The sequence below is a fragment of the Nannobrachium achirus genome, assembly GCF_963921795.1.
Source record: "Nannobrachium achirus genome assembly, chromosome: 24".
NCBI classification, from domain to species: Eukaryota; Metazoa; Chordata; class Actinopteri; order Myctophiformes; family Myctophidae; genus Nannobrachium; species Nannobrachium achirus.
In genome coordinates this window covers 40,075,096-40,102,086 of record NC_137831.1, presented here as the reverse complement: position 1 = coordinate 40,102,086, position 26,991 = coordinate 40,075,096, and the positions used below count along the sequence as shown (strand labels likewise).

The 26,991-nt window shown below is 42.4% G+C and overlaps 2 protein-coding genes across 2 annotated transcripts in view; both read right to left on the bottom strand.

The window, feature by feature from the left end:
- Nucleotides 1–2,555: 2,555 nt before the first annotated feature.
- LOC308280491 (retinol dehydrogenase 7-like) lies at nt 2,556–15,707 on the bottom strand. Its single transcript, XM_080720775.1, has 5 exons — nt 15,573–15,707; nt 12,743–13,057; nt 8,941–9,199; nt 6,095–6,258; nt 2,556–3,166 (listed from the first exon to the last, which is right to left on the bottom strand). The coding sequence occupies exons 2-5, from the start codon at nt 13,053–13,055 to the stop codon at nt 2,940–2,942; spliced, it is 963 nt and encodes a 320-aa protein (XP_080576901.1). The 5' UTR covers nt 13,056–13,057; nt 15,573–15,707; the 3' UTR covers nt 2,556–2,939.
- A 1,371-nt stretch (nt 15,708–17,078) lies between these two features.
- The window catches only part of LOC308280285 (bone morphogenetic protein receptor type-2-like), a gene marked incomplete at its 5' end in the record, with an annotated part of 29,969 nt that continues 20,056 nt past the window's right edge, over nt 17,079–26,991 (bottom strand). The window contains 4 exons of the mRNA XM_080720545.1: nt 17,079–20,633; nt 23,273–24,365; nt 24,917–25,268; nt 26,550–26,722. Coding sequence (XP_080576671.1) covers nt 20,365–20,633; nt 23,273–24,365; nt 24,917–25,268; nt 26,550–26,722 — 1,887 coding nt within the window. The 3' untranslated portion in view covers nt 17,079–20,364. The remainder of the gene's footprint in view (nt 20,634–23,272; nt 24,366–24,916; nt 25,269–26,549; nt 26,723–26,991) is intronic.

The following is a 26,991-nucleotide window of genomic DNA, read 5'->3' as shown; positions in this document are numbered from 1 at the left end:
AAAAAAATAAGCTTCATATGTGTTTCTATTCAAAAATGACCACAAAAAGCGTAAAATAATCATTTTGGCCATTGTCAGACCGACACTTTGTTTACATCCTAGTCTAGACTAGAATGTAAACAGTGTCGGCCCTACAATGAAAAAGTTGACTATAGCTCCTTTAAGCAGAGACCTTGAAATGTGAGTTTGTGAAACACTGCCTCATTGCATATCCGTTCATAGCCAGAAGCTAATTTGCAACCCTGTCTGTCAGGCTTTTGGGTTTATAAAGTAAACATTTACTAAACGAAAGCAACAGTTCAGTGACTGCCTGGTAGATAACAGTTGCTTTAATATGGGCTCGGAAGAGAAGTGTCAGGAACAGAAGCCATCTAAAAATAATACACTGACAGACCCTTCCTGCCTGAGTAGAGAGTTTGGTATTCTAATACAGTGGTTCTCAATGTGTGGGTCGGGAACTCCAGGGGGGTCCCCACATTATTTTGAGGGGTCCCCAGATGATTAACTTAATGTGCAACATTGTTTTCTCACTTTAAACAAACCAACATAATATTCAAGTGTATAGGGGTATCTACACATTTCAGGTAAATAACATTGATTTGATTATGGCAGTCAATCGCCATTATTTATGGAAACCTCTGGCATCCTGAGTGTTATTACCTCTAAAATGACAAACTACATTGGCCAAATTGTCAAATATATGTATTTTTACAATAGAACCGTGTACATTTTGTAATTCCTCAACTTTTAGTGCTCTTGGGGGGTCCCCAGTTAAAATTTATTTGGGGGGTCACGGCCTGAAATCTCATGGAAACCCTGCACAAGGGCTTTTCATGTTTAAAATGTAAAAAAGTCAAGTTATTGCTATTTATTAATTGTGGTATAATGTACATGTATCTTCTGACATTCTATAATTTGTAGCCTATATCTAACTATTCCTATATATTCACCACTCGGTACAAGGAAGGAATGCAGGAATTTTCTCATGCTAATCGACATATTCGTTAATCAGTTCCTGAGCTGGTTGCCTCATGAAACCATTGCATGGTATTGTGGATTGTTTACATGATATTGTAGGCTGATACCATGATAGTGTTGCTGGTTGCATGGTACCAACATTCTTCCTCCTTTGAAGCTGCTCGGAATCTGTTCTTGAGAGATTACCATAGTGTTGATTGTGGGATGTTGGTTGCAAGGTATTGACTGTTCGCATGGTATTGTGGGCTGGTAGCTAGGCCTGCCTGTCGCAATTACCACATTATTACACCAAGGTATGTAATGATTAATCATTACATAATGCCAGATCCTAATTATTTGAGATAATCGCTAATATTTTGCATATTCATTCGAATATTCCCATTCATCTTCATTTATAAAAAACAGTTGGATAAAATGAACAAAAATGTCATATTTCCATGTTTATCCTGTGGGACCCCATAATTAGACCATGAGCTAGGTGTGTGAGTACACATCTGTCAAGACAAGTCTAGTGTCTGCCCTTTTATGTTATTTGTTATCTGTGTGGTAACCTATCAAGACAGACTCTGATGCTGAGCAAGTCAAAGGAACAGACAGAGAGGGTGTTCCCTTTACTTTGACGACGGTTAGCCAGATTGTCTGTGTGGCAACAGGTCTACCACATTATTACGCCAAGGTATGACAAACAGTGTGTGGTCACATAGATATACAGGGTTCCCACACATCTTTACCAATTCATTTCCAAAACTTTTCCAGAATATTTAAACCGATTTCCAGGACTATATAACAATAATTCAGCTCAATAACGAGTCGCTTACTCCTATGCGCAATGCCCAAAGACAGGTAGTGTATGCCAGTGGTTCTCAACCTTTTCAGGCTATGACCCCCGAAATAATCATATTTGAACTGGAGACCCCGGCACCCTGACGAGCACTAAGAGTTGAGGAATTCTTTATAACACGGTTTTATTGTGAAAATAGTTGCGAGGCGTTGTGAGCATGTAGATCTGCTATTTTCACAATTTCTGCCTCTAATATTTGACAATTTGGCCAATGTTTAATTTGTCATTTCAGAGTTATTAACAAAATCAATAACCAAAGACAATGCATAGCTATTTTTTCCAGGACCTTCCAGGACCCTTGATCAATTCCAAAACTTTTCCAGTACTGGATAATATTTCCAGGAATTTCATGACCGTGGGAACCCTGGATATAAAGACAACTTTTGACCCAATACCTTGGCTGTCGCCTGTCCAACAATTGAGCCTGTTACAATTATTAATTGCACATATTTGTATGACAATTAATCGTCAACAAAAATGTTGTGACTACCCTACTGGTAGCATGGCATTGTGGGTTCGCTCTTTATTGTGCATTAGGTAAGTATAATCCTTGACCTTTATCACCGTCCCAAGGCTGAGACACTTAGATCCGACAGACTTCTATTGGCCCATAGATAAGTTAACCTTGAAAACGTCTCTTTTCGTTTTGCTCATATAGAGGGAATTAGTTGCACAATAGCACTGTGTAACACCGAAACTCAATAGCCTTGATGGAATCAAATCACAGACAATGTGACACTATTTAACGTCAGAGTTTTAATGCATTATTGTGCTCTATAAAACTGTGCATTTGGACAACGACTTTGGTAAAGAAAGAAGGAAACATATTTTTTAAAAATCGATCCGTTACAAGGACTTTAGAACGTAAAACAGAGGCAGTAAAAAATTACCAGTGGTCTAAAGTAGTTAATAGTCAACTACACCAGTGGTTCCCAAAGTGGATTCCATGGACTCTGTGGGTTCCTTCATGGGGATCTACACTGACCATACAAGTCTCTAACTCTTCACAGAACCAAATGGACACTACAAATGGACACTGGTTCCATTTGTATACTGTCAGAGTTACGGGGAAGACCTTAAAATGTAAAAGGTTTGAGAAACACTGATCTACACTAGGTCTTCATTGGGCAGACTCCAGGGCCAGGGGAACTTGCTGTTTCAGCATTATGTAGTCTGTGACACAGCTGGGCATGTAGGACAGCGGCAGCCAGAACAGCTTGGCGTCGAAGCCGGGAGAGTAGCGGGTGCGCGGGCGGACCGCCGACACGGCGTGCTCCATGCAGCTGACCACCTTCATCAGGTCCCCGTCGGATATCTGGGTGACTTTCTCTTTCATCACCACCTCCACTGGCAGGGGAAAAGGACGAGAGTGTTAGATCAGAGGTTCTCAACCTTTTCAGGCCGCGACCCCCAAAATAATCATATTTGAACTGACGCGCACTAAGAGTTGAGGCATTACATTTTGTATAACACGGTTTTATTGTGAAAATAGTACATGCTCACAACGCCTCGCAACACGAGGCGTTGTGAGCATGTAGATCGTCTATTTTCACAATTTCTGCCTCTAATATTTGATAATTAGGCCAATGTTTAATTTGTCATTTCAGAGGTATTAAAAAGTCCCTAAATTGTCACTTTAGAAATGTGCTATACACTTAAACTTTATGTTGGTGTGTTTACTGTTGAGTGAGAAAACAGTGTTGCACATTAAGTTAATCATCTGGGGACCCCCTAAAATAATGTGGGGACCCCCTTGGGGATCCCGACCCAAAGGTTGAGAACCACTGGGTTAGATTATCTTCTCCAAATGATGGGAGAGGATAAACTCCCTAAGTGCTAACAGCAATACAGAGAGTGACACAAAAACACTGGGCTAATAATGTTTCAGTGCAGCTGTTCTCAAAGCTCATTCTCTTCCAGTTGGAACACTGACGTTGACCAACGCAAGTGCACCACTTTACCATAACAGAGGGAAGTATTCATCAAAGTTTTTTTTTATTGCCTAAGCATAAAAACTGGTTGTTGTAGCACAAAAACCCATAACCTTATGTCATTGCCCAAAACGCATGCATGCACGCACACATTTCCTGTCACGCACGCACACATTTCCCGTCACATTTTTCAAAATTAAAATCTCTTTCTGCAACATTGTACACAAAAGTAGTCAATTAAATCATTCATTGCATAATGCTGAATTGGATAACAATGTAATTAACTCACAGTCATCATGAACCAAAGACCACAAACTCCACTAAGCCTTGACATTGTTACACGCCACTAAGAATTGCAGGGTCCATAAATAGCCATGTCATTGTGCTTTGAAACAAGGAATCCTAACAGTGTCAAAGCTGCCATGTCAAAGTGCTAGTGGGTCCATACAACATGCTACTAAGTACTTCAACAGGGGCAACAACTGTAATGACCAAAACTGCCTTGTTCCACCTCAAGAACATTGCCCCTCTCTGACACTCTCTGCAGCTGAAACACTCATTCATGCTTTCATCACATCCCGCCTCGACTATTGCAACAGTATCCTCCACGGCACCACCTCCAAAGTCCTCAATAAACTTCAATATGTCCAGAACTCTGCTGCCCTCCTGCTCACCAGTACCCACTCGAGAGACCATATTACACCTGTCCTCCGTAGGGCATTCACGAATAGTGATTTTTAGTATTCGAAGTATTCGACCTCAAAGTATACGAATAGTCGAATATTCAACAGGACTGGTCAAACTGTCAAATATTAAGTAAGCAAGAGGCAAACATTGTGAAAATAGCAGATCTACATGCTCACAACGCCTCGCAACATATTTATCTGCGGAACCGAATCACATTAAATGTAATACCTACAATTCCAAGTGCTTGTCAGGGTGGGGGTCCCCAGTTCAAATATGTTTATTTTGGGGGTCAGGGCCTAAAAAGGTTTGAGAACCCCTGGTATAGAGCATTAATAAATTCATCCACCAGGGGCATTGACAACTCATTCTTATGACTTCCTATCTAGTAGCCAAGCTTTATGAACTATATATTTTTTAAAGAGAATTTTTTTTTTTTAAAAAGAAGCGAATATTCGACTTCGGTGAACAACGTCGAATAGTGACTTTGATATTCGAATATTCAAGTACTTGGTGAATGCTCTAGTCCTCCGTGACCTTTGCTGCCCCAACCCTCTGGAATGCACTCCCCAAAACCTCAAAACCAGCCTCAAAACCCACCTATTCCATATTGCTTTCCCCAGCTAATCTACCTTATGTTTAATTGTTTTTAAATGGTTTTATTCCCTAGTCTTAGTGTTTTTTTTTTAATCTTTAATAAAGTTGTTTAATTTGTTCTTTTTGCCCCATGTAAAGCGTCTTTGGGTACTCAGAAAAGCACTATATACATTTCAGATATTATTATTATTAATGTACAGTAAGATATATTTACACTACTACAGTATATATATATATATATTGTTTTGAACTTTTCATGATGCACATGAGTAAATTATCTGCATAGTCTGCTGTGAATTCTTTAAATTTAAAAGTAAAAAACTATTCTAAGCGGTTTGTTTGAATGAATCCCAACCAGTCAGTCATGCAGTCTGTGTTTTTGACAGCTTGTGTGTGCGCTCTGAGGGCAAAGTCTGATTTAGAAAGTTAGCTGGTTGTACAAATGAGGAAGATGTTTTGTCTGTGTAGTTTTGATAAAAATGGTTATCGGACTTATCTTGATCCATTTAGGCCTAGAATTACTGAATGCTTTAACTATTGAAAAATAGCAGATATACAAGCTCACAGCGCGGCACCGAGTGCCGCGCTGCGAGCTTGTAGATCTGCTATTTTTGAAAGATCATGAAAAAAAATCTTTGAATATCTAATTTTTAAAGTGAACACATGTAACTCAAATGTTTGCTTCTGGGGGTCCCTGATACAAAATATTTTGAGACGGGGTCGGTGGCCAAGTCGGTGGCCAAATACACATAATTCTAGGGGTCCTTCACCTGAAAGAGTTTGAGAACCACTGATGTAGAAAACATGTGTTTTTCAAAAAACTTTAGAAGGATTTAGAAGACACTTATAGAATCGGGTCAAAATCAGGTCAAAATTCAAAAGTTAACGATTTAAAAAAAATAGCAGATCTACAAGCTCGCAGCGCGGCACTCGGTGCCGCGCTGTGAGCTTGTAAATCTGCTATTTTTCAATAGTTAAAGCATAAAACAATAATACGCAATAATGTGTACCCGGTCTACAGTAAATGGTTTAATAATTGGTGAAAACTGTAACACAAACTTACCCTTATCCAAATAGTCGGGCCCATAAGCGTCTCTGACCTCCTGGGGCATTTTGTCCCACAGCCTTTTGATATCTTTGCCCAGGATTGCCGGATCCGTCACGTTGGTCTTGAAGAAGCCTGGCTCAATGCAGAGGACTTTGACACCGAACGCTGCCATGTTCAACCTGACATGGAACAGAAAAAGATAGATAGAAAAATAAGATATTGTCCTTGTCGGGTGGAAACCTTGTGTTCGTTTTGTATTTATCATTTTAAAAATGATCTAAACTAGTGAAAATAGCCGATCTACAAGCACACAAAGCCTCGCGGTGCGAGGCGTTGTGTGCTTGTAGATCAGCAATTTTCACTAGTTTTGTGCTATAGTCTCGTGTGATGAACCAGGGCTTTACTTTACGGAAAAACATACAAATTTGAAACTTGGAGATGTACGAGGTTTCTGCCCGACAGTGACGATATGCCAAATCAAAACTAAAGACTATTTGATCAACTGGACTAGGGCTGTAACCTTAGCAATTATTCTATCGAAGAATGATCAAGAAGCAGGTTTTTAATTTGTTTTATTTGTTACATATCAACGAATCATGCAAAAATAAGGTATTTGTTATTATCACTAAATCAATTAGTATGATTAACCACTTAAGACTTATTTTATACTTCATTGTACAACAGTGTCACGTAGAAACCATAAAATATGAGGAAAAGGGGAGTTTCATTTCCCCCCAGATTCTTTTTATTAACATAGATTTAGTTTAAAGTTATGCACAGATTACATTATTCCAAAGTCAAAATGAATAAAATGTACCCACATGTTTCTGATATTTGTGACAAATGCAACATTTCCAAGGGCATGCTGGGACACACGTTCTGGTCGTGCCCAAGGATTGTTTCATTCTGGCAAAGCATTTCTGCTTGGTACAGTTGTGTATACCGTATTCACATTGAGCCTGATGCACTAACTGTCGTGTTTGGTTGCTCCGAAGCTTCTCTTTCTCCGCTGTACTCTGTCCAACAGACACTCATGCTTGGTACACTAGTAGCCAAAATAATTATTTTAACTGAATGGAAAACCTCTACTATACCTTGTTTCAACAGTTGGCTTACTGAATTTGTATCAATAATTCATTTGCAGAGGCTTCGCTATATAAACAGGACAGTCATGCTGCATTCGAGTTCATCTGGGGTCCTATTGCGGCGCATCTGGTTGTCTAATCTATAACAGCTTTTAGAATGTGTCCAACTGTTTGTACTTTTATAGGTTGCCAACTTTTCTACTATTGTACTTTTTATATGATAGGTGAATTACCCGTGTTTGATATATGCATGATAGTCTGATGTATGTTTGTCTTGTTGATGTACTGTTTGTATTGTCTGTGATGTCTTTCATAAAAAATCATAATAGAAATCTATATTAAAAAGGGAAGTTAAAAGTTAATTATTTTTATTAACATAGATTTTGTATTATTATTTTATAATCGATTAAATAGATTAGTTTGATTACCTGTTGCAGCCCTAAAATTCACATACAGGGTCGGCTGTGCACTGAAGTGCACGATTCTGATCTGACTTGGAACGGGTGACCTTTACCAATACAAAGGGTGGTGAAACTGAGGCAACAATCATTGGTTTGTGTGACTTTCAGGGGTGTCACAAGGGGGGGGGGGGGGGGGGGGGAGTGGGACTGAGTTACTAGGGCCCCAGGTGGAGGGGCCTTCATTATTTTATACTTTAGCTATTGAAAAATAGCAGATATACAAGCTCACAGCGCGGCACCGAGTGCCGCGCTGCAAGCTTGTAGATCTGCTATTTTTGAAAAGTCATGAACATGTGTGCAAATCTTAGATGCAAATCTTAGATTTGTAACTCAAATGTTGCTTCTGGGGGGTCCCTGGAACTAAATATTTTGAGATGGGGGTCCGTGGCCAAATACATATCAGTTTGGGGGTCCTTCACATGAAAATGTTTGAGAACCACTGACATAGAAACTTAGCTTTAAAAAAAAAAAAAAACTTAGAAGGATTTAGAAGATATTTATAGAATCGTGTCAAAAATATTCAAAGACCTGCACACATTTTCACACTGTGAGCTTGCATATCTGCTATTTTTCAATGAGTAAATCACAAAATAATGCACAATAATGCATTCCCATTGAAGGGGGGCCCGCAGTGAATCCTTGCACCCAGGGCCCAGAATTTGGTGCGACGCCCCTGGCGACTTTAAACAAACGGTGTTCTGTATAAAAGTGCCCCTGCACTAAACAGATGTCCAGGGGGAAACTGTGGCTCACCTGCAGTGTTGATTTCGTCGACTAAAACTATGACGAAAAGTGTTTGTCGACTGCGTTTTTTTCAATGACGAAAACTAAATAAAAACTGAATAAAAAGTAAGCTGTGATGACTAAAACTAAGACTAAATAAGTAAATATATTGACAATTTCGTCAACAAAATTAAAACTAGACTAAAACGTTAGGGAGGGACTGGTGGAGAAGAGAGTCATTTTATGTTTGGTTGCTCTCAGATGTTGCGTGCTGAAAATAGCAGATCTACAAGCTCACAACGCGTCGCGCTGCGACGCGTTGTGAGCTTGTAGATCAGCTATTTTCAGCAACGCAACCAAGTGTAAAATCAGCCATTACAATGTCATCAAGGCCTGCCAAAATACATTTTAGTCGACTAAATCAACTGTAGATTTAGTCGCCTAAAATCTTATGATATTTAGTCGACTAAAACTAGACAAAAACTAAAACTTTTCAGGTGACTAAATTATGACTAATACTAAATGACATTTTATTCAAAAGACTATGACTAAAACTAAATAAAAATTTGCTGTCAAAAACAACACTGCTCACCTGAGGCTGTCGTTGAAGGCCTCCACGCCATACTTGGAGATGGCGTACGGGCCGCCGACCACGCTGATCCTCCCGAAGACGCTGGCCACGTTGACCACCCTGCCTCTCGCCTTCTTGATCAGCGGCAGCACGCTGAGTGTCACGGCGATCACGCCGTTCAGGTTGACGTCCAGCATGGACTTGTAGTCGTCGATGGTCAGCCAGTCGCAGGGGGCGGAGGGAAGGGCCACGCCGGCGTTGTTCACCACCGCCCATAGGCCTAGGACAAGGGTATTCAACTAGATTAGGCAGGGGGCCACGGTTGTAAAATTACTTGAAGCCGGGGCCCAACAGACAAAAACAATCATGGTTGACAGGTCAACTGGGCAGGGTAGGGTAGTTTTTTTTTCCCTATAATTATTATCCCACGATGTTGCAACCCATTTTCACCCAGTGCCAATTGCCTACGTAATCCTGGGCTCTGCTCTCCCTCTGCCGCGCCTGGGGAGACAACGGACTGACCTCATGCTTCCTTCAATGCATGAGTAGTCCAAGTTGTTTCTTTTCACCTGATAGGGGGGATTTCCCTGGGATGGACATAACGTGTGGAAGGAACACGTTATTCCAACCAGTTCCTTTCCCTCCATCAAGCGCCCCGGCTGGCCAGGGGGAGGCATTATTGAGACCAGGATTACTGCATGTTTTTGTGAGGGTATCAACCCTAGGAGACACGGGGAGAACATGCAAACTCCACACAGAAAGGCCCTATCGCCGAACCCACCTAAGGTGTGGGCGCTGATGACGCGGAGGGAGAAACACGCCCCCAGCACCCACAGCGTCCCCGGGCGGGAATCGAACCCAGGACCTTCTAGCTGTGAGGCGAAGCGCTAACCACTGCGCCACCGTGCCCCCATGGTAGGGTTGTTTGACAGGGTAGGGTAGTTTGACAAAATTTGCATTGCTGCATTTTCGGTGACACATCAACAGGGAGCACACCATTTGTTTTGTTCCATTACATGCCACCTCCTTCCATTTTACTGTACTTCTGAGTTTTGAGTGGTTTTGGTCCAACACATGAAAGAAAGAATTCTCCATCTCATCCATTAGTTTTTACACCGTGATGCCTCTCACACGATGACTCATATGTCACGATGCACTCCCAACTCCCAACTATTGGTTCATGAAACACGTCATAAGATCCTGTGCCTTTATCAGCCAGGTCCTCAAATATAAAGACCTTTCATTCATACAAACATAGAAACACTCCAGAACCATGTCATCCTGCCCCTCACTACTCTTCTCACAAAGACAGTTCCGTGGCAGGGACCCGCACACAGAACACATTGAATTGCATACTTCCTGTCAAGGCCTGTGCACTAAAAACTGGAAAATAGCAGGCAACATGCTTATATGTCAACAAGTTTTGGTTAACAGTTATGAAAAGTATTTAAGAAAATGTCATCCGGGCGCCCGCTGGCCTGGTGGTCAAGGCGCATACCACATACTGTATAAGGCTATGATGCCTGCTGGCGTCGCCGGTTCAACTCCCGATCCGGACGACCTTTGCCACATGTCATTCCCCGTCTCTCTCCCCATTTCCTGTCAGCCTACTATCCTATCAAATAAAGGCACAAAAAAGCCCAAAAAACAAATCTTTAAAAAAAAAAAAAATGTCATCCTGTAAAACCAACCATCCAGAATATATTTTGGGAATACGGAATGTGTTCCAGTTGGAATGTGTTACAGGGCCACAAGAAAACTCCATTGGGGCCGAATTTGGCCCACGGGCCTCCAGTTGAATATCACTGGCCTAGGACTAGGAGGTCACACACACATGTGGCCCACTGACTCGTCATTTGGATTTGTATAGAAAATGAACGATGCTCAACCATCTAAGTGTTCAACAGGGTCGTGCACAACATTGAGTCAAGGGATTTACAAAAGTAAATCCCTTATGATCCACTTGAAGTGAGACGGTGTGTGGATGTGCAGATCCTTCTCTCATATTTTACTTAAAGGGGAAGACCACCCAGAGGAGTTGTGTGGAAATAACAAAAAAGTTCCCCCTCTTCTGTGTTGCCTAGAACTGGAGGATTGATTTGGGGGTTTGTACAGTAAAGTACAACGGTGTGATGTCATCAAGTAAAAAAAAAAACCCCAAAATCAATCCTCCAGTTCTAGGCAACACAGAAGAGGCGGAACTTTTTTTTTTATTTCCACACAACTCCTCTAAGGTATATTAATGACATAGTTCAATATTGAAAATGGGTGGTCTTCCCCTTTAAGTTTGATCAGCTGTATGTTAAGTTTTAAGCAGGTTGGTGCATGCCACGCTATTAGCTGGGGACAACTTTTAATTGTGTTTACAAACCACAAACAAGTAATCCTACTCGTTATAGCTTTAAGGAACTGCACTGGAGGCGGTTCAGGGGTTGAGAGTGCCTGAACTTGTATTTGCTCAAAGAAACATAGACGTATGCTTATGAGGTAAGTAGCCTGTAGTTATTCCTCTTACTGCTGGAAAAGGAGCCAAAGGAGACATCCCACACCCACCACTTGCTGATATGAACGATAAGGCCATCACACGCCTAGCACTCTCAATAACAAAAGACACTGATCATCCTCTGTATCGCTACTTTGACCTCTTGCCATCGAGGCGAAGATACATAACCTTGAAGTGGCACAAGGTACGGTTTAATGAAGCAATAAGCCACAAGAGGCGAGTGGTTACCTGGTATTTTACTCCGGCTGAGGGGCGTAGGGAGACACGAGGTCTCCAACCCTCTCAGCCGGTGTAAAATACAGGTAACCACAAGCCTTGCGTGGCTTATTGCTTTTCTAAAACGGTTACAATATGGCAACATGAAAAATCATAGACATGTACCAACTGTTCTATTTCACTAATAAATAATACACAATAAGGTCTGCTCTGCAAGAAAGTAGTCCCCAGCTACAAGAAAGTATAGTTCCCGGCCAGACCGCAGAAACAACACAGGTGCAGATAATTGGTGCACTGTGGAACACTGTGGAAAGAAATAACCCACCTGGGTTTGATATAAACTGATTCAAGGCGGGTTATAGTCTCATATACCACAGCAACCAGCCAATCAGAATCAAGGAATGGAACTAGCCGTTTTAGAACAGGAGTTTTGTCCCCTCAGCCATCGCTGCACTAAACAAACTGCTAAGCAATCGCCCCCGTCGCTAGGATGGTTTTCTGTGAATAGTGGGGACCTGATGATCTGTCTTGTGGTGTTTTGTTATATGGTTTTGTGTTGCTTTTTGTGTTGAACAGACTTGTGAAGACAAATTCCCCTTCGGGGACAATAAAGATTATTAGTATCACAGTGATGTCACCTGTTTATGCCCATATATGGAGTATCTGACATCACTGTGATGTCACAGTGATGTGTCAGGGGAACAAGCTGTGACGGTTCTGATAGTAAACCGCTACCTATGGTCGCTAAACATTCCCAACCGGGATCTGCTATTTTTGAAAAATCGTGGAAAAAGGTCGTGTTTCTATGTCAGTGGTGCTCAAACCTTTTCATGTGAAGGACCCCCAAAATGATATGTATTTGGCCACGGACCCCCATCTCAAAATATTTAGTTCCCGGGACCCCCCAGGAGCAAAACTTTACAAATGTTCACTTAAAAAATACATATATTCAAAGATTTGCACATTTTCACGACTTTTCAAAAATAGCAGATCTACGAGCTTGTATATCTGCTATTTTTCAATTGCTAAAATATAAACTAATGAAGGCCCCTCCACCTTGGGCCCTAGTAACTCAGTCCCCCCTTGTGACGCCCCTGACTTCACCTCTCTCCCCGACGAGGTCCTTGATCATCGCCGCCACCTTGGCGACGCTGTCGTTGCTCCGGACGTCGAGGTGGGTGGTGGTCAGCCTCTCGGAGCACGCCTTCCTCAGCTCCTCCTCCCCGCGCTCCGAGAAGCAGGAGGCGATCACCCTGAAGCCCAGCGTGTCCAGGTGCCTGGCCAGGAGGTTCCCGAAGCCGGAGTCGCAGCCGGTGATGTAGACGTACTTGCCGCCCTTGTCGGGGACCCGGGGCATCTCCCGGACCCAGCGGTACACGTAGTAACAGACCACCAGCGCCAGGAGGTACAGATACATGGCTGGACAGAACAGGGAAAAAACTTAATTTCTACCACTTTTTTGTGGTCACATGTTCAAATACTCCATTTTAAACATGATAGATTCATTAAAAACAACCATTATTTTTTCTGGTGACTCAAACTACCCTCCTAATACGTGAGCAGGCCGTGTTTTTTCGATAACCTTTTTCATTTAATTTTAATAATTATTTTTTGTATTAAATATTTTTCATTTTCCCAAAGAATTATTAAAAATAAATGAAAAAGGTTATCGAAAAAACACGGCCTGCTCACGCATTAGGAGGGTAGTATGAGTTACCAGAAAAAATAATGGGTGTTTTTAATGAATCTATCATGGTTAAAATGGAGTTTGAAGTTACAATGGGTGTGGAGCGGCTCTGGATCAAGCCTCCTGATAACATTTACATCAAATATCTAAATATTGAATCAAGCAAATTAAAAACTGTTCAGGGTGTTCATAAAAGCCTGATTAGACGATAAAATGACCAAAAGTCTTTTTGAAAGTGAAATATCCCTTTAAAACAGTGGTAAATCAGCCTTAAAGGGGAAGACCACCCATTTTCAATATTGAACTGTGTCATTAATATACCTTAAAGGAGTTGTGTGGAAATATAAAAAAAGTTCCCCCCCTTCTGTGTTGCCTAGAACTGGAGGATGGATTTTGGGGTTTGTATTGTAAATTACAACTTGATGACATCACACATCGTACTTTACAATACAAACCCCAAAATCAATCCTCCAGTTCTAGGCAACACAGAAGGGGGGGGAACTTTTTTTCTATTTCCACACAACTCCTCTAAGGTATATTAATGACATATTTCAATATTGAAAATGGGTGGTCTTCCCCTTTAAGTTGGCTCAAAGGACCCCGCCCATTGAAACAATTAATGGTTGTAACTAAAGATCCTTGCGAGTTACAACAGTATTTTCTTTCATTTATATGGTAAAAGTGGTAGAAAAGCAATTTAACGTTCGAGATTGTGGGTTGTTGGCTGATTTACCACTGTTTCAGGGCTTCGCCTCGTGCCACAACCCTGAAACAGTGGTAAATCAGCCAACAACCCACTCCCTCTCATGGTAAATGGCTTATGTCTTATTTATATAGGGCTGTCACGATATGACATTTTACAAGACGATTAATTGTCACTCAAATAATTGCAATTAACAATTTAATTGTGTTTTTGTCGTTGATAATTACATTTCTGTTTGGCTTTTAGGCTTTGAAGTTGCACATGGCAGATGTGACACAAATAAATTACTGACATATGTGACAACTTTCTACTTAAAAAATAACACTGATAGTGGAAATAGCTGATCTACAAGCTCACAACGTGTGAGCTTGTAGATCTGCTATTTCCACTATTTCTGGAAATGTATGAACATTTTTCAACATTCACGATTATGACGATTATGACAAAATACTGCTTGTAGATCTGCTATTTCCACTATTTCTGGAAATGTATGAACATTTTTCAACATTCACGATTATGACGATTATGACAAAATACTTGTGACAGGCCTACTTATATACACACACACACCCATTCAGAAGTGCTTTGAGACAGACCAAAGCATTGGCCAAAGCTAAGCAGTCCTTATATTCCATTATATTCAACAAACAGTTTAGTCAAATTGGACCATGTTCTGGCCCAATTTGACTCATTTTTATTATGCATATTGTCTACACAGCATATAATCACCATGGATTATAACATTTTCATATGCTAATATTAATTGGCACATCAATAAGACTATGGTTTTGATTATTAGCCTGTTATAACTGGGGGGGGGGGGGGGGGGTACCCATTCAATAATTAGTCTCAAATAGTCTACATACTAGTACTAATGTGATGGTAAATACATACAGTAGCCTACCTAATATCCTCAGCATTCATTTCTCAATTTGTAACCCTGAGAAGGGAATGTATCCTAAACTGTGCACCATTGCACTCGCAGACTTATGGGCTTTTACTGTGCGTGTACAATCCTACAACTTGAGTTAGAGAGTGTGGAGTTCATTAAGTAGTATGACAGTTGGTTGAGCTGCGGTGCAAATCGCTCCACTGTCTGATTATCTGTGCTGAAGACTGAAGAGAGATAAACATACTTTTGCACCGTTGTACGTATGTGCAAAGTAGGCTACACGACACGTACAAAAAATGAAATAAAAATCTAAATAAATGGGAAATGGTCAAACTGCTGACAATAACATGTCTAGATACAGGGTAGTCTATTTCTCCATTCGTTTCTGATTGAATAGCAAAACGCCTTTGTTCTTCTCGCAAGACGTGATATCAAATAAAAGTAGGTCTCGAAGCTGAGTTGGGAGCAATGAGCATTCAGAGAGAGAAACAAACTTGGATCTAGAGTTGGATCTAGACTTCAAAATAATCTTTAGGCTACTTTTAACTTCTTTTTCCTTTTCCTTTCCCCCCCTCATTGATTTCTCCTGAGTGCCACCAAACTTAACATAGCTTCTTAAACGATCTTTTCAAAGAGTTTCAAAACGTCATACCTGCTGCGGGATGGTCCTCTGCAGATGAGTAACAATGTAACAAACAAACAGTGTAAAACAGTTACATTGTGATTGTGGGGAGTCACGTGTTGACCGTTGACCAATAACAGCTGAAGTGTAAAGTGATAGAGACGGGACGTTCGTGAACAAATCGAGTCTTTTGAACGGCTCTTTGAAATGAACGATGGGATCCGGTTCGCAGTAGGGACTGGATCCGTTCCTTTCTAATGAACAGTGGTGGGAAAAGTACTCAAATTCTTTACTGAAGTAAGTAAAAGTATCAATACTGCAATGTAGAAATACACTGCCAAAAGTAGAAGTTCGGAATTAAAATGTAGGCTACTTCAGTAAAACTACAAAAGTATTGGTATGGTATCAAAATATAAAGTTAACTTAGTATAGTAGAAAGTATTCATTATGCAGAATGTCCCGTTTCACAGGTTTTCCATGGAATAAAATGTAGAAATGTAGAAAAAAATCATTTGAAAATAGCAGATCTACAAGCTCACAATGCGTCGCAAAAATATATAGGGTTGAATTGTTTTGAAATTCGAATCAAAATCTCCTATACGTCTTTTGAACGACTCTTTGAAAGGAACGGATCCCAGAGATCCAGCTCACTTCATAGAGCCATAAATCCCATCTAAAGTGACAATGGCAACCACTCATTGCGTAACATTTCTTTTGCGTTGATCAATAATGACAGTTCAAAGAGAAAGAGGTCATTAAAGTGGGTAAAGTTAACCACTCTCAAACATTACAACATCATTTCACCAGTTTCTTTCTCGAAAACAACATGTTTCTGCATTCATGATTAACCCGATTAGACTTTTAGCTTTTAAAATGCCTCCCTGTGCTGGTTTTATGTACCACTAGGTGGCACCAATGTTTCACACCACAACTCTGGAATGACCTGCCTGTATTGGACCTTATTTTAAAACACGTTTTTGGAACAAGACCTCCCAATAAAAGTCTACATCAACGTTTTAATTTCTATCATCTACATTTTAATTTCTAAAGGCCCATTCCCACTGGGCCAGATAACAGATATCTGGAGATATTTCTCCAGATATTTTTCCATGCAAAGTGGATGGTAGATACAGATAAAAAAATATTTGCCACAGATAAAAGTATCTGTGGCAAATATCTGTGGTAGACTTTTTTTTTATCTGTATCTACCATCCACTTTGCATGGAAAAATATCTGGAGAAATATCTCCAGATATCTGTTATCTGGCCCAGTGGGAATGGGCCTTTACTGTAGTTTAACTTTATTTTGATAAGTAGGATACTTTATAAATATAAAGTGATCAGTATTTTTCTGAATGTGATTATATAATTTCATAAAATAATACTCACATTTTAAATATTTAGCTCAATAAAATATTATAATAAGCATATATACAGTATATACTCTAATAAGTATATGGGTTTTATTATTCCAGTACAAAACTGAATGTGGAGCCCCCTCTGACGCAATAAGAGCCTTCATAACAGATGCAACCAACAATTCTTTCATACATTTATTGAGATTTTTTTTTCTTCCATATTGACTTGAAAATGTTTACAGAAATTGTACAGAGCGGGTAGGCATAGCAATGGAATCAAAGCCATGTCCATTGAACGCTGCAAAACATGTCATAAAAATGATGCAAATATCAATGCAATAACACGTACATATATTTTCTCATACAAATTACAGATTACAAAAACATAAATGAGATTTCTTTTTCCATATGCCCTGAAGCAGCGCTGAGAGAATACCTAAACGACATAATTTCGGTAACGCGTGTACAGCGCCGGATCACTTCAAATCCAGAAAATTACATAGCACGTGCTCGCAACTCACTCATGCACGCACACACACACTCTCACACTCTCTCTCTCACACACACACACACAGACACACGCAGTCACTCACTCTTGTGCGCACACTCAACCAAACGTCGATGGATGAGAGAAGACAAGAGGCAGAAATCAAATCCAGCGTGCTATAGACAAGATTGGTTTCTCTTCTTTTCGTTTCTTTTTCGAGACAAAAGTCTGATTTTTAAGTGGGTTCTGAGAGAAAATAAAAACCTGGGTTTGGTTAATAGCTGGGTCATTTATGGCACTTCCGTGACCACGAGAGGGATTTGTCATCTAGGAGGGTTATAATTCTTTTTTGGCCGGGGTGTATTTTTCAAAATGGTGGGGAAAATGTTTGACAGCTAGGGTAATGTTCAGTCTCATTCACTTACTATGACTACACTATAAAGGAACAAATTACTAAAGAAAAATCTGCTTTAAGTGGGATGTTAGGGGTCAAACTAGGCGTTTTTAATTATTCTGAATCCATTGCAAGCATTTGTTTTGTACGAAAAACATTCCTTGGGCAAGAAATGGCCCCACAAAACGATGGTTTCGTGATGAGTCATCAATTTTCACAGTCTTTTGGGGTCCGTTTTTAGCCCAAGGAATGTTTTTCATGCAAAACAAATGCTTGCGATGGATTCAGAATAATTAAAAACCCCTAGTTTGACCCCTCACATCCCACTTAAAGCAGATCTTTTGGGAGTCATTTAGCGTGTATAGTAAGTGAATGAGACTGAAAATTACCCAAGCTGTCAAACATTTTCCCCGCCATTTTAAAAAATACACCCCGGCCAAATTTGTTTAATAACCCTCCTAGATGACAAATCCATTGAGAAACGGACCTTCGCTCTCGTGGTCAAGGAAGTATCGGATTTGCCCCAACTATAAGTTTGTAGTTTACGACCGACAATCCAACAGTTCACAGTGAGGTCATTAGCTAGATAGTGGTACGGTTTGATTGAGTCGGTCATTTTTGTAACAGATCTCTCCGGACCGTCTTGGTGATTGTAGTGTGTGAACGGACTCGTCGCTATAGCTCCGAGTCGCTCCCGATGTCATTGTGCAAGCAGGGAAATACTTCCGCAGAAAACAAGCCATAGTCAATAAGTGTTAGGGATTGATTGTTCGATCAAGTCTCTTTTCCCCCCCACACTCCAACGTCCAAGGAAAATAGATTGATATGGAGATTGTCGTCCGTCATCTTCCCCCTCGTGAGACAGAGCGGGCGATGGGGGCATCGTGGATTGCTTTACAAACGATTGTGACTACTTATAAGTGCAACAGAGATTAAAACACATAAAAAAAATTATAATCAAGGAATAAAACGACGGATACAATAAAAAAAAAACATCAAAAGCACCTAAAAAGCTATATCCTATTGCACAATTAAGAAATATGATACAAAGAAAAGGATATGTAGGCAAAAGACATAAATCTGGTATTGCATACAGATCAATGAAATAAAAAAAAGTTCTTGTTCTGTTTGTTCTGTCTTTAAGACCGTCAATTCAATTACAGAGCCTGGTTTCGGCCATTACACGGTGTAGCAAAAAATGCGGGGATTTTCATTTCAGCTTTTTGAAACAAAAATGCTTACAAACGTTGATTGTTTTTCGTCGCCATGTTGAGTTTTAGAGACTGCTTCTTGTTGCGGTCGCAACTAGACAGGACTCGTCAACACTGATCAGAACGGGTTACAAAAAGTGCAGCTAGGAAATGAAAAAATAAAAAAAATCCGGCTGGTGCGTCGTCGTCGTCACCACGCGCCCGAAGAGAAAACTGTTCACGACATGAAATAGAATCGACAAGACAAACGATAAAACGGAAGGACAAGAAATGCTGCATAGCTGGATTCCATTTAACCCATTTAGGCCTAGAATTATTGAATGCTTTAACCAGTGAAACATTGCAGATATACAAGCTCACAGCTTGTTTTTCAATAGTTGAAGCATAAAATAATGATACACAATAATGTGTACCCCGTTCTAAATGGGTTTTTAAAGCAATGCCGTTGCTGGAGAGGCGCAGGGCGATACAGTGAGACAGACCAGTTTTTTCTGTACATGATCGATAGGGCCGCTTGCTTACGAGACTCTTGATAGCTTCCTCTTGCTGAAAGAGATTCAAAACCCAGAAAAAAAAAAACAGCTTAAAAACAAACTAGACCCCCGGCCCCCCCACCATTATCATCGGCTGCGTAGAGCATTGGTTCTCAAAGTGGGGTCCGGGGACCCCCAGGGGTCCTTGAGGGAGTTCCAAGGGGGTCCCCCCTAAGTGATAGTTGGGAACCAAACGGACCCTTATTGGGTATGTAACTCAAGAGAGTGTACAAATGTGTAGTGTGTGAGTGTACAAATGGAACCAAATGGACCCTTATGGGTATGTAACTCAGAGCGTGTCCATTTGGTTCCATTTGAACACTCTCAGAATTAAATTAACATTGATTTTACAATATAAATTGGGGTACCAGAGATAGAAATGCCATTAAACGGGGGTCCGTAGCCTAAATGCAGGTCAAACTGGGGGGGGGTCCTTGAAATTAAAATGGTCGAGAATCACTGCTAGAGCCGTAAAAATCTCCTCTAATGGGGGTCCCCCCTGGTATATCTTTTCAAATGGGGGTCCGCAGGGTAATAAGTGTCAATTTGGGGGTCCGTCCTTGACACGAAAAAGTTTTAAGAACCACTAAGGGGCCTTTTCCACCGGCAAAGAACCGGTTCGGGTTCTTTCTTTCCGCCTATGGGATGAACCAGAGGTGAGTTTTTCCACCGAGAACCCAGTTGGTTCCGAACCGTAAAAGTTGGTTCGCGGCCAGTTTGCAAGAACGAACCAAGGTTCCAAGAAATTTGCCAACCCATAGGCGGGAGAAAGAACCCGAACCGGTTCTTTGCCGGTGGGAAAGGCCCCCAAGAGTCGTCGAAAGGGTTTGCGAGTTGAGTTCACACGCGGGTGTCGCTGGGATCGCCGGCCGAGCTCCCTCCGCGGAGGTAGATGGCCGAGGCGGACTTGGGCCTCTGGCTCACGTTGGAGCCCTGAGAGCCGCCGCCGCCGCCGGAGCCGTTGTTGTTGACCTCGGGCCCCCCGCGGGTGTCCGAGGAGATGACCCAGGTGGTGGGGCGCCACCTCTTCAGGGAGTACGGCGTCTTGACGCGCTTCTTGATCTTCTCGCCCGTCCCCTGCGACCCGTCGTGCTGCGCCAAGTCGTCCCCTGGACACACACACACACACACACACACACACACAGTTAACATTTAGGCCTAGAATTATTGAATGCTTTAACCAGTGAAAAATAGCAGATATACAAGCTCACAGCGCGGCACCGAGTGCCGCGCTGCGAGCTTGTAGATCTGCTATTTTTGAAAAAGTCGTGAAAATGTGTGCAAATCTTTGAATATATGTATTTTTAGAGCGAACGTTTGTTACTCAAATTTGGCTTCTGGGTGGTACTTGGAACTATAATATTTTGAGATATGACATTTTTTTTACAGGGGTCCTTCATATGAAAAGGTTTGAGTACCACTGACATAATAGTCTCTCAAGCACAGACTAACTGAGCTCCAGTTGAAGTGAAAAGGACCTTTTCTTTGACGATGGCTGGCCAGATTGCTGACATAGAAACAGGTTTTTAAAAAAACCTTGGAAGGATTCAAAAGACACTTATAGAATCGGGTCAAAATTCAAATTTGCTTGTATATCTGCTATTTTTCAATAGTTAAAGCATAATATAATGATACACAATAATTTGTATCCGTTCTGAATGGGTTAAGATCTGTGTGGTTTTGACTAGAATGATAATCATGGTTATTTTTGCTGAATATCGTAAATCAAATTATTGATCACCATCATTTAAAGGACAACTTTGTTTTTTTTACAACAAGGGTTCACGTTTTAGATTGTAATTGGAGAAAGGAAAAGATGAGTGTTAAAATGTTTTCATTTACTCCTTTCTACCGTTTTAGCAATTTTAATGATCTTGATTTCAGTGGTTGCCACTTGCATGCATACAAGTGGCTAAATGTGTCTTTTTAGACACAATAAGCAGACGATTTCTTTACAGTAACACTAATAAGACCCCATAAGTCACATCTGCCCATGAAAGATTGTGGTGCATCTTGGGAATGGGGAATTATTGTGTCTAAAAAGACACATTTAGCCACTTGCATGCATGCCGCCAACCACTGAAATCAAAGTAATTGAAATGGCTAAAATGATAGAAAGGAGTGAATGAAAGCATTTAAACATCATCTTTTCTTTTCTCTAATTACAATCTCAAAAACAAAGTTGTCCTTTAATACAATAATGTCTGGTTGAAAATCATGATTTTGAATGCCTTTGTTGTTCATATCTGTGGCCAAATAGTATGAAATGGATCTGAGAATTTATTGTGCATCTGTCATTTGTGGGCTTGCTGGATGGGGGGGGATGGGATGTACAATGTTCTGGTTATTAATCTTGTATGGAGATGATAGCAAGGTGCAACAGCTCACCAAATAATACGTTTTAATTAATTGCCAAGTTCCACAATGACTAAAATCCCTAGGGATGCTCCACCGATAGACAGTAAATTGACACATTTTCAATCAAAATAACTGAATGTGATTGTATCGCCCCCCAAATACTGATTGGAGCACCCCTAACAATCACGATTTTTGATTACTTTGAACTACCGTAATTGTGCAGCCTTACACACAGTGTAGTTAAGTGTGTTTTCAGACTACTGGACATACTACATTATATTAACGACTTAAACATTATCATAAGATATACAGTGTTTCATCTATGCCTCACAAACGTACAAGTGACTGTGTGTGTGTGTGTGTGTGTGTGTGTGTGCTGTCTTTATAGTAATAAACAGAATGTATACACAGTGGCAGAGTAGATACAATAGTAGACATAGGGCTGTCACGATTATGACATTTTGCATGATGATTGTCACTCAAATAATTGCGATTAACGATTTAATTGTGTTTCTGTTGTTGATAATTGCATTCCTGTTTGGCTTGTAGGCTTTGAAGTTGCACATGGCAGATATGACACATAACCTAAATATACACAAACAAGAAATTACTGACACATTTGGCAACTTTATACTTGAAAAAGAACATTGATAGTGGAAATAGCTGATCTACAAGCTTGTAGATGTGCTATTTCTACTATTTTTGAAATCTTTTGAAAATGTTATGACGATTAAAGCAGAAATAAGCATTATTATTATTTTTTTTTATTATTATTATATTCAGGCGGCTAACAATGCTCCCTAAAAAAATCTAGTCTCTGTGGTGCTTCTAGGAGCCGCAGTCTACCTCCAAAACTATTATTTTATCTGTAAGAAGCTCTGTCATTAGCAGCCCTTTGGTGCATAAACCAGCCGACCGGGGCTAAAAGGATTGACAGACAGGTCAACCAATCTGAACAAGAACAAGAGGCGGTCCTGATTGGTCTGTTATTTTGGATGGGCCCCCAGTTTAATCGACCAATGACAGAACTTCTCACAGATAAAAATAATAGTTTTGGAGGCAGATTGTAGCCCCAGGAAGTGTCACACACACAACATTTCTTTAGGAAGCATTGTTAGCCGCCTGAATAAAAAAAAAAAAAAAAAGATTTTGAAAATAAGCAATTGCATGATTCCTGCTTATGTCAGCAGAAAACTGCTTATTTCTGCTTTAATGACAAAATAATTGCGATTATGTCAAATAATTGCGATTAGACGATTATGTAATACTTGTGACAGCCCTAAGTCGACATGAAACAACCCTAACTAATCATATTTCATACGACCGTCATGAATCAGTGCGTTACCTTCCAACAAGTGACAACCTTTTGTGTTTCAGGATGTGAGCTCACCTAGAGAGGCCAGGTCTCTAGTAGTGAAGGACAGGTCCAGGGAGTTGGGTCTCTCCGGCCTGCGGGCCTTGGGTTGCCTGAGCAGTGCCTCCCCTCTCATGGTGACTCCAGGCTGGCTGGCCGCCTGGGGAACAACAACCGCCCCACCGCGGCGCTCCGACCCCAGCCCAGAGCTGGCGGTGCTCTCCCCCGGGGCCCCGGTGGTGGCGTCCCGGCTGCCCCCCTCGCCGACGCCGTGCCCCTCGTCCTCTCCCCCGTCGCTCTCCCCCTCACTCTCGCCGTCGCCCTGGCCGTGGCCCGTGTTGCTGTTGTTGTTGTTGGAGTTGGAGGGCCGGGCCGCGTGTAGGGCGGCGACCCCCGCGACGGCGGCGTTGTCCCTGGGGTCGGGCTGCTCCCGGTCTCGGCTCAGCAGGGGTTCGTGTTCGTCGGGGCTGGCCGTGATGACGCCCAGGCTCAGCCGGCCGTCGTCGGCCCTCGGGGCCATCGCCGAGCCGTTCTGGACGGCGGTCGTCGTGCTGGGCCCTCCGAAACCGCCCGCAGACGGCACGGACGACAGGAGGCCGCCGTTAGCTTGGCCGTTGGCGGCGCCGTTGGCCTCACGCGTCTCTCGCAGCAGAGGCAGGTTGTTGGTGCCGGAGGAGACCCCCCGGTGTGCTTCCGCGGCCGCGTTGGCGGCGCCCGTCGCCGCCGCCGCCCCCACGTTGCTTTTCGGCCCCTCCACCTGCCGCAGGTTGGACTTCCCCGAGCGTCCGAACTTGAACCTGAGCGAAGAGGACGAGGACTCCTTCTTGGCCGGCTTGGTGCGGAGGGGCAGGCTGGACGGCCGCTTGGGCAGGTTCTGCTGCTTGGGCAGCGGGAAGATGGCGGCGGGCATCGGCGGCACGGCGGCCGCGGCGGCGTTGGGATCCGAGGCGGCGCCCGAGACCTCGCTGGCCATCTTGATGAGCGGGTACAGCAGGCTGGAGCTGCCGGGGCTCAGCGGGTCCGGCGAGCAGAACTGCTTCTGCGAGTGCTCCATCAGGTTCTCGTCCGAGCTCTCCTTCAGGTTCTTGTCCACCTCCTTGGGGTCCAGCTTGGTGGTCTCCAGGTCCTCCTGGGTAAAGGTAAGGTAGGTAAGGTAAGTTTATTCATAAAGCGCTTTTCAAAACAACCGTTACAAAGTGCTGTACAATTAGGGCTGTCACAATTGTTACATAATCGTCTAATCGCAATTATTTTTCATAATCGTCATAATCGTGAATGTTGAAAATGTTTCATACATATATTTTTTAAATAGTGGAAATAGCAGATCTACAAGCTCACAACACTTGTGAGCTTGTAGATCGGCTATTTCCACTATCAATGTTATTTTTTAAGTAGAAAGTTGTCAAATATGTCCATAATGTCTTTGTATATTTAGGTCATGTGTCATATCTGCCATGTGCAACTTCAAAGCCTAAAAGCCAAACAGAAATGTAATTATCAACGACAAAAACACAATTAAATCGTTAATCGCAATTATTTGAGTGACAATTAATCGTCATGTAAAATGTCTGGATGTATGGAGGAAGAAGTCAGTGTAGTAAAAAGGGAGTTACAAAAATCTAAACGGGATGAAATAAAAGCATGAATACGTTTTTTTCCAAGTCCTGAACTGATAATAACCTGGGTCAGGTGGAGGCACACGGGGAGCACCGCGGCGCCGCTTCCCGTCGCCGGGCCCTCCGACTCGGATATGAGGGTGGTGGTGGTGGCGGAGGAGGTGGAGGGGCTGCCCCTCATCAGGCCCGTGCTGGCGCTGCTGCCCTCCGGGCTGGGCAGGCGTGCGGCGGCGTTGGCCTGCTGCTGCTGGCGCTCCTGGTTGATGGAGTTCCGGTTGCGCTCGCCGCCGCCGCGGCCGCTCGCGGACGAGGCGGGGTTGTCCGCCTGGGCGTTTTTGGCCACGCCGCCCTCCTGCTCCTCGATGTAGGAGGAGGGGTGGTCGGTGTACGGGCCGGGCTTGGGGGTCATGCGGTTCCTGCGGGGAAAGAACGCAAAGAGGTTGGAAAACGTCACTCAAGGCTTATTTAGAACAGGGGTTCCCAAACATTTTTGTCTCAGGGCACCCCATCAATATTTTTTTAATCCGAGACACCCCTACATTATAATTTTCACTCCCAGCACCTTATATTTATAGCATATCGTCGATGTCGGGAGGAAACCTTGTATGTCCAAAACCGTTCGTTTTGTATTTATCATCTATAAAATGTACTAAACTAGTGAAAACAGCAGATCTACAAGCACACATGCCTCGCACCACGAGGCGTTGTGTGCTTGTAGATCGGCTGTTTTCACTAAAAACAGTGGGGCGCTCGTCTTTTCAGCGCTCTTGGCATCTATAATTTTTTGGGCAGAGCGCTCTAAGAACTTCAAACTGAAGTGACCTCAACTTTGCTACTTATCAATTACGTTTTGATCCTTCTGGTTGTGTATGAAAAACCTAGTATTTTACCAACCGACTAGAAAATCATTACTGTAGTGGCTATTTTTCAACAACAATAAAAGCTCACAGATGACACAACGTTTGATAAGTTCAATATGCCTGCATCAATAAACGCTTTGTGCGAGTGCTCTGGACATGATAGACAAAGCACTCCTCCGCTCGACAGAATGCTTGTGTGAACACGCCCCTTATACAAGTCGCTCTCCGTCTTGTGTATGCGTGTGTGTGTGTCAGTGTTGTCCCCGAACGCGTTCAATATTTTGGGGGCGAACGTGAACTGAACGTGCTTTATTTCCGCTTGAACGCTTAATTGTCGAACGCGCTCTTTCTGACGTCCGTGAACGGCGCTCGTCGAGCCGTTCGCGCGGGCGTCCACGGTCGTCCGTCCTCACGTCTTTCTTTGCATTCACATGCTCTATACAGCACCCAGCTGCAGACTCGCAGACCTCGCGAACATTGATATGTGAGCGGTGATGTCTGCAGCTGGGTGCTTCTCTTCACATGAAGCGCTGTGTGCGAATTTCCTCTCCTCCTTGTTATGTCTCCCAAGTAAAGCCTGACTATACTTTGTCGTATGACGTGTGTTGCATGCAGATCAGCTATTTCAACCAACGCGGAAACATGCAGATGTGCGCGACGGTTAGAAACTTCTGCCTTCACAATAAAGGTGCGCGAAGACTGGGCACTGAACTTTAGTTTAAAATGTGGAATTATGAACTATGAAACGAACTAGTTCATTTTAGAAGTTTTGAACTTGAATTTGAACTAGTTCATGTTGAAAGTGAACTTTCCCAACACTGGTGCGTGTGCAGGTACCTCTCGTTGTGCAGGGTGGTGGACATGGGGTTGAGTGTGGGGCTGACGGACTTGGAGCGGTCCCAGATGAGCAGCAGCTCGGCCAGCCTCTCCTCTGCACACTGGGCCGTCAGGCGGGCCTCGGCGTCCTGGTCCCAGCAGTCCTCCATGGTCTCCTTCAGGGAGCGCACCGCCTGAGAGAGAGAGAGACACACGTTGCTTTTCCATAAAGCTTATTCGAAAATAGGAAGCGAATCACCATTAACCCAATTTCCAGGACTATATAACAATAATTCAGCTCAATAACAGGTCGCTTACTCCTATGCGCAATGCCCAAAGACAGGTAGTGTATGCCAGTGGTTCTCAACCTTTTCAGGCCATGACCCCCAAAATAATCATGTTTTAACAGGGGACGAGCACTAAGAGTTGAGGAATTTTGTATAACACGGTTCTATTGTGAAAA

Coding starts and splice junctions, on each gene's coding strand:
- LOC308280491 (XM_080720775.1), bottom strand. CDS start 13,055: ATGTATCTGTACCTCCTGGCGCTGGTGGTCTGTTACTACGTGTACCGC. Junction 9,200..12,742: donor GGACCTCGTCGGGGAGAGAG/GTGAAGTCAGGG, acceptor CCCTTGTCCTAG/GCCTATGGGCGGTGGTGAAC. Junction 3,167..6,094: donor GCCCGACTATTTGGATAAGG/GTAAGTTTGTGT, acceptor TTCCCCTGCCAG/TGGAGGTGGTGATGAAAGAG.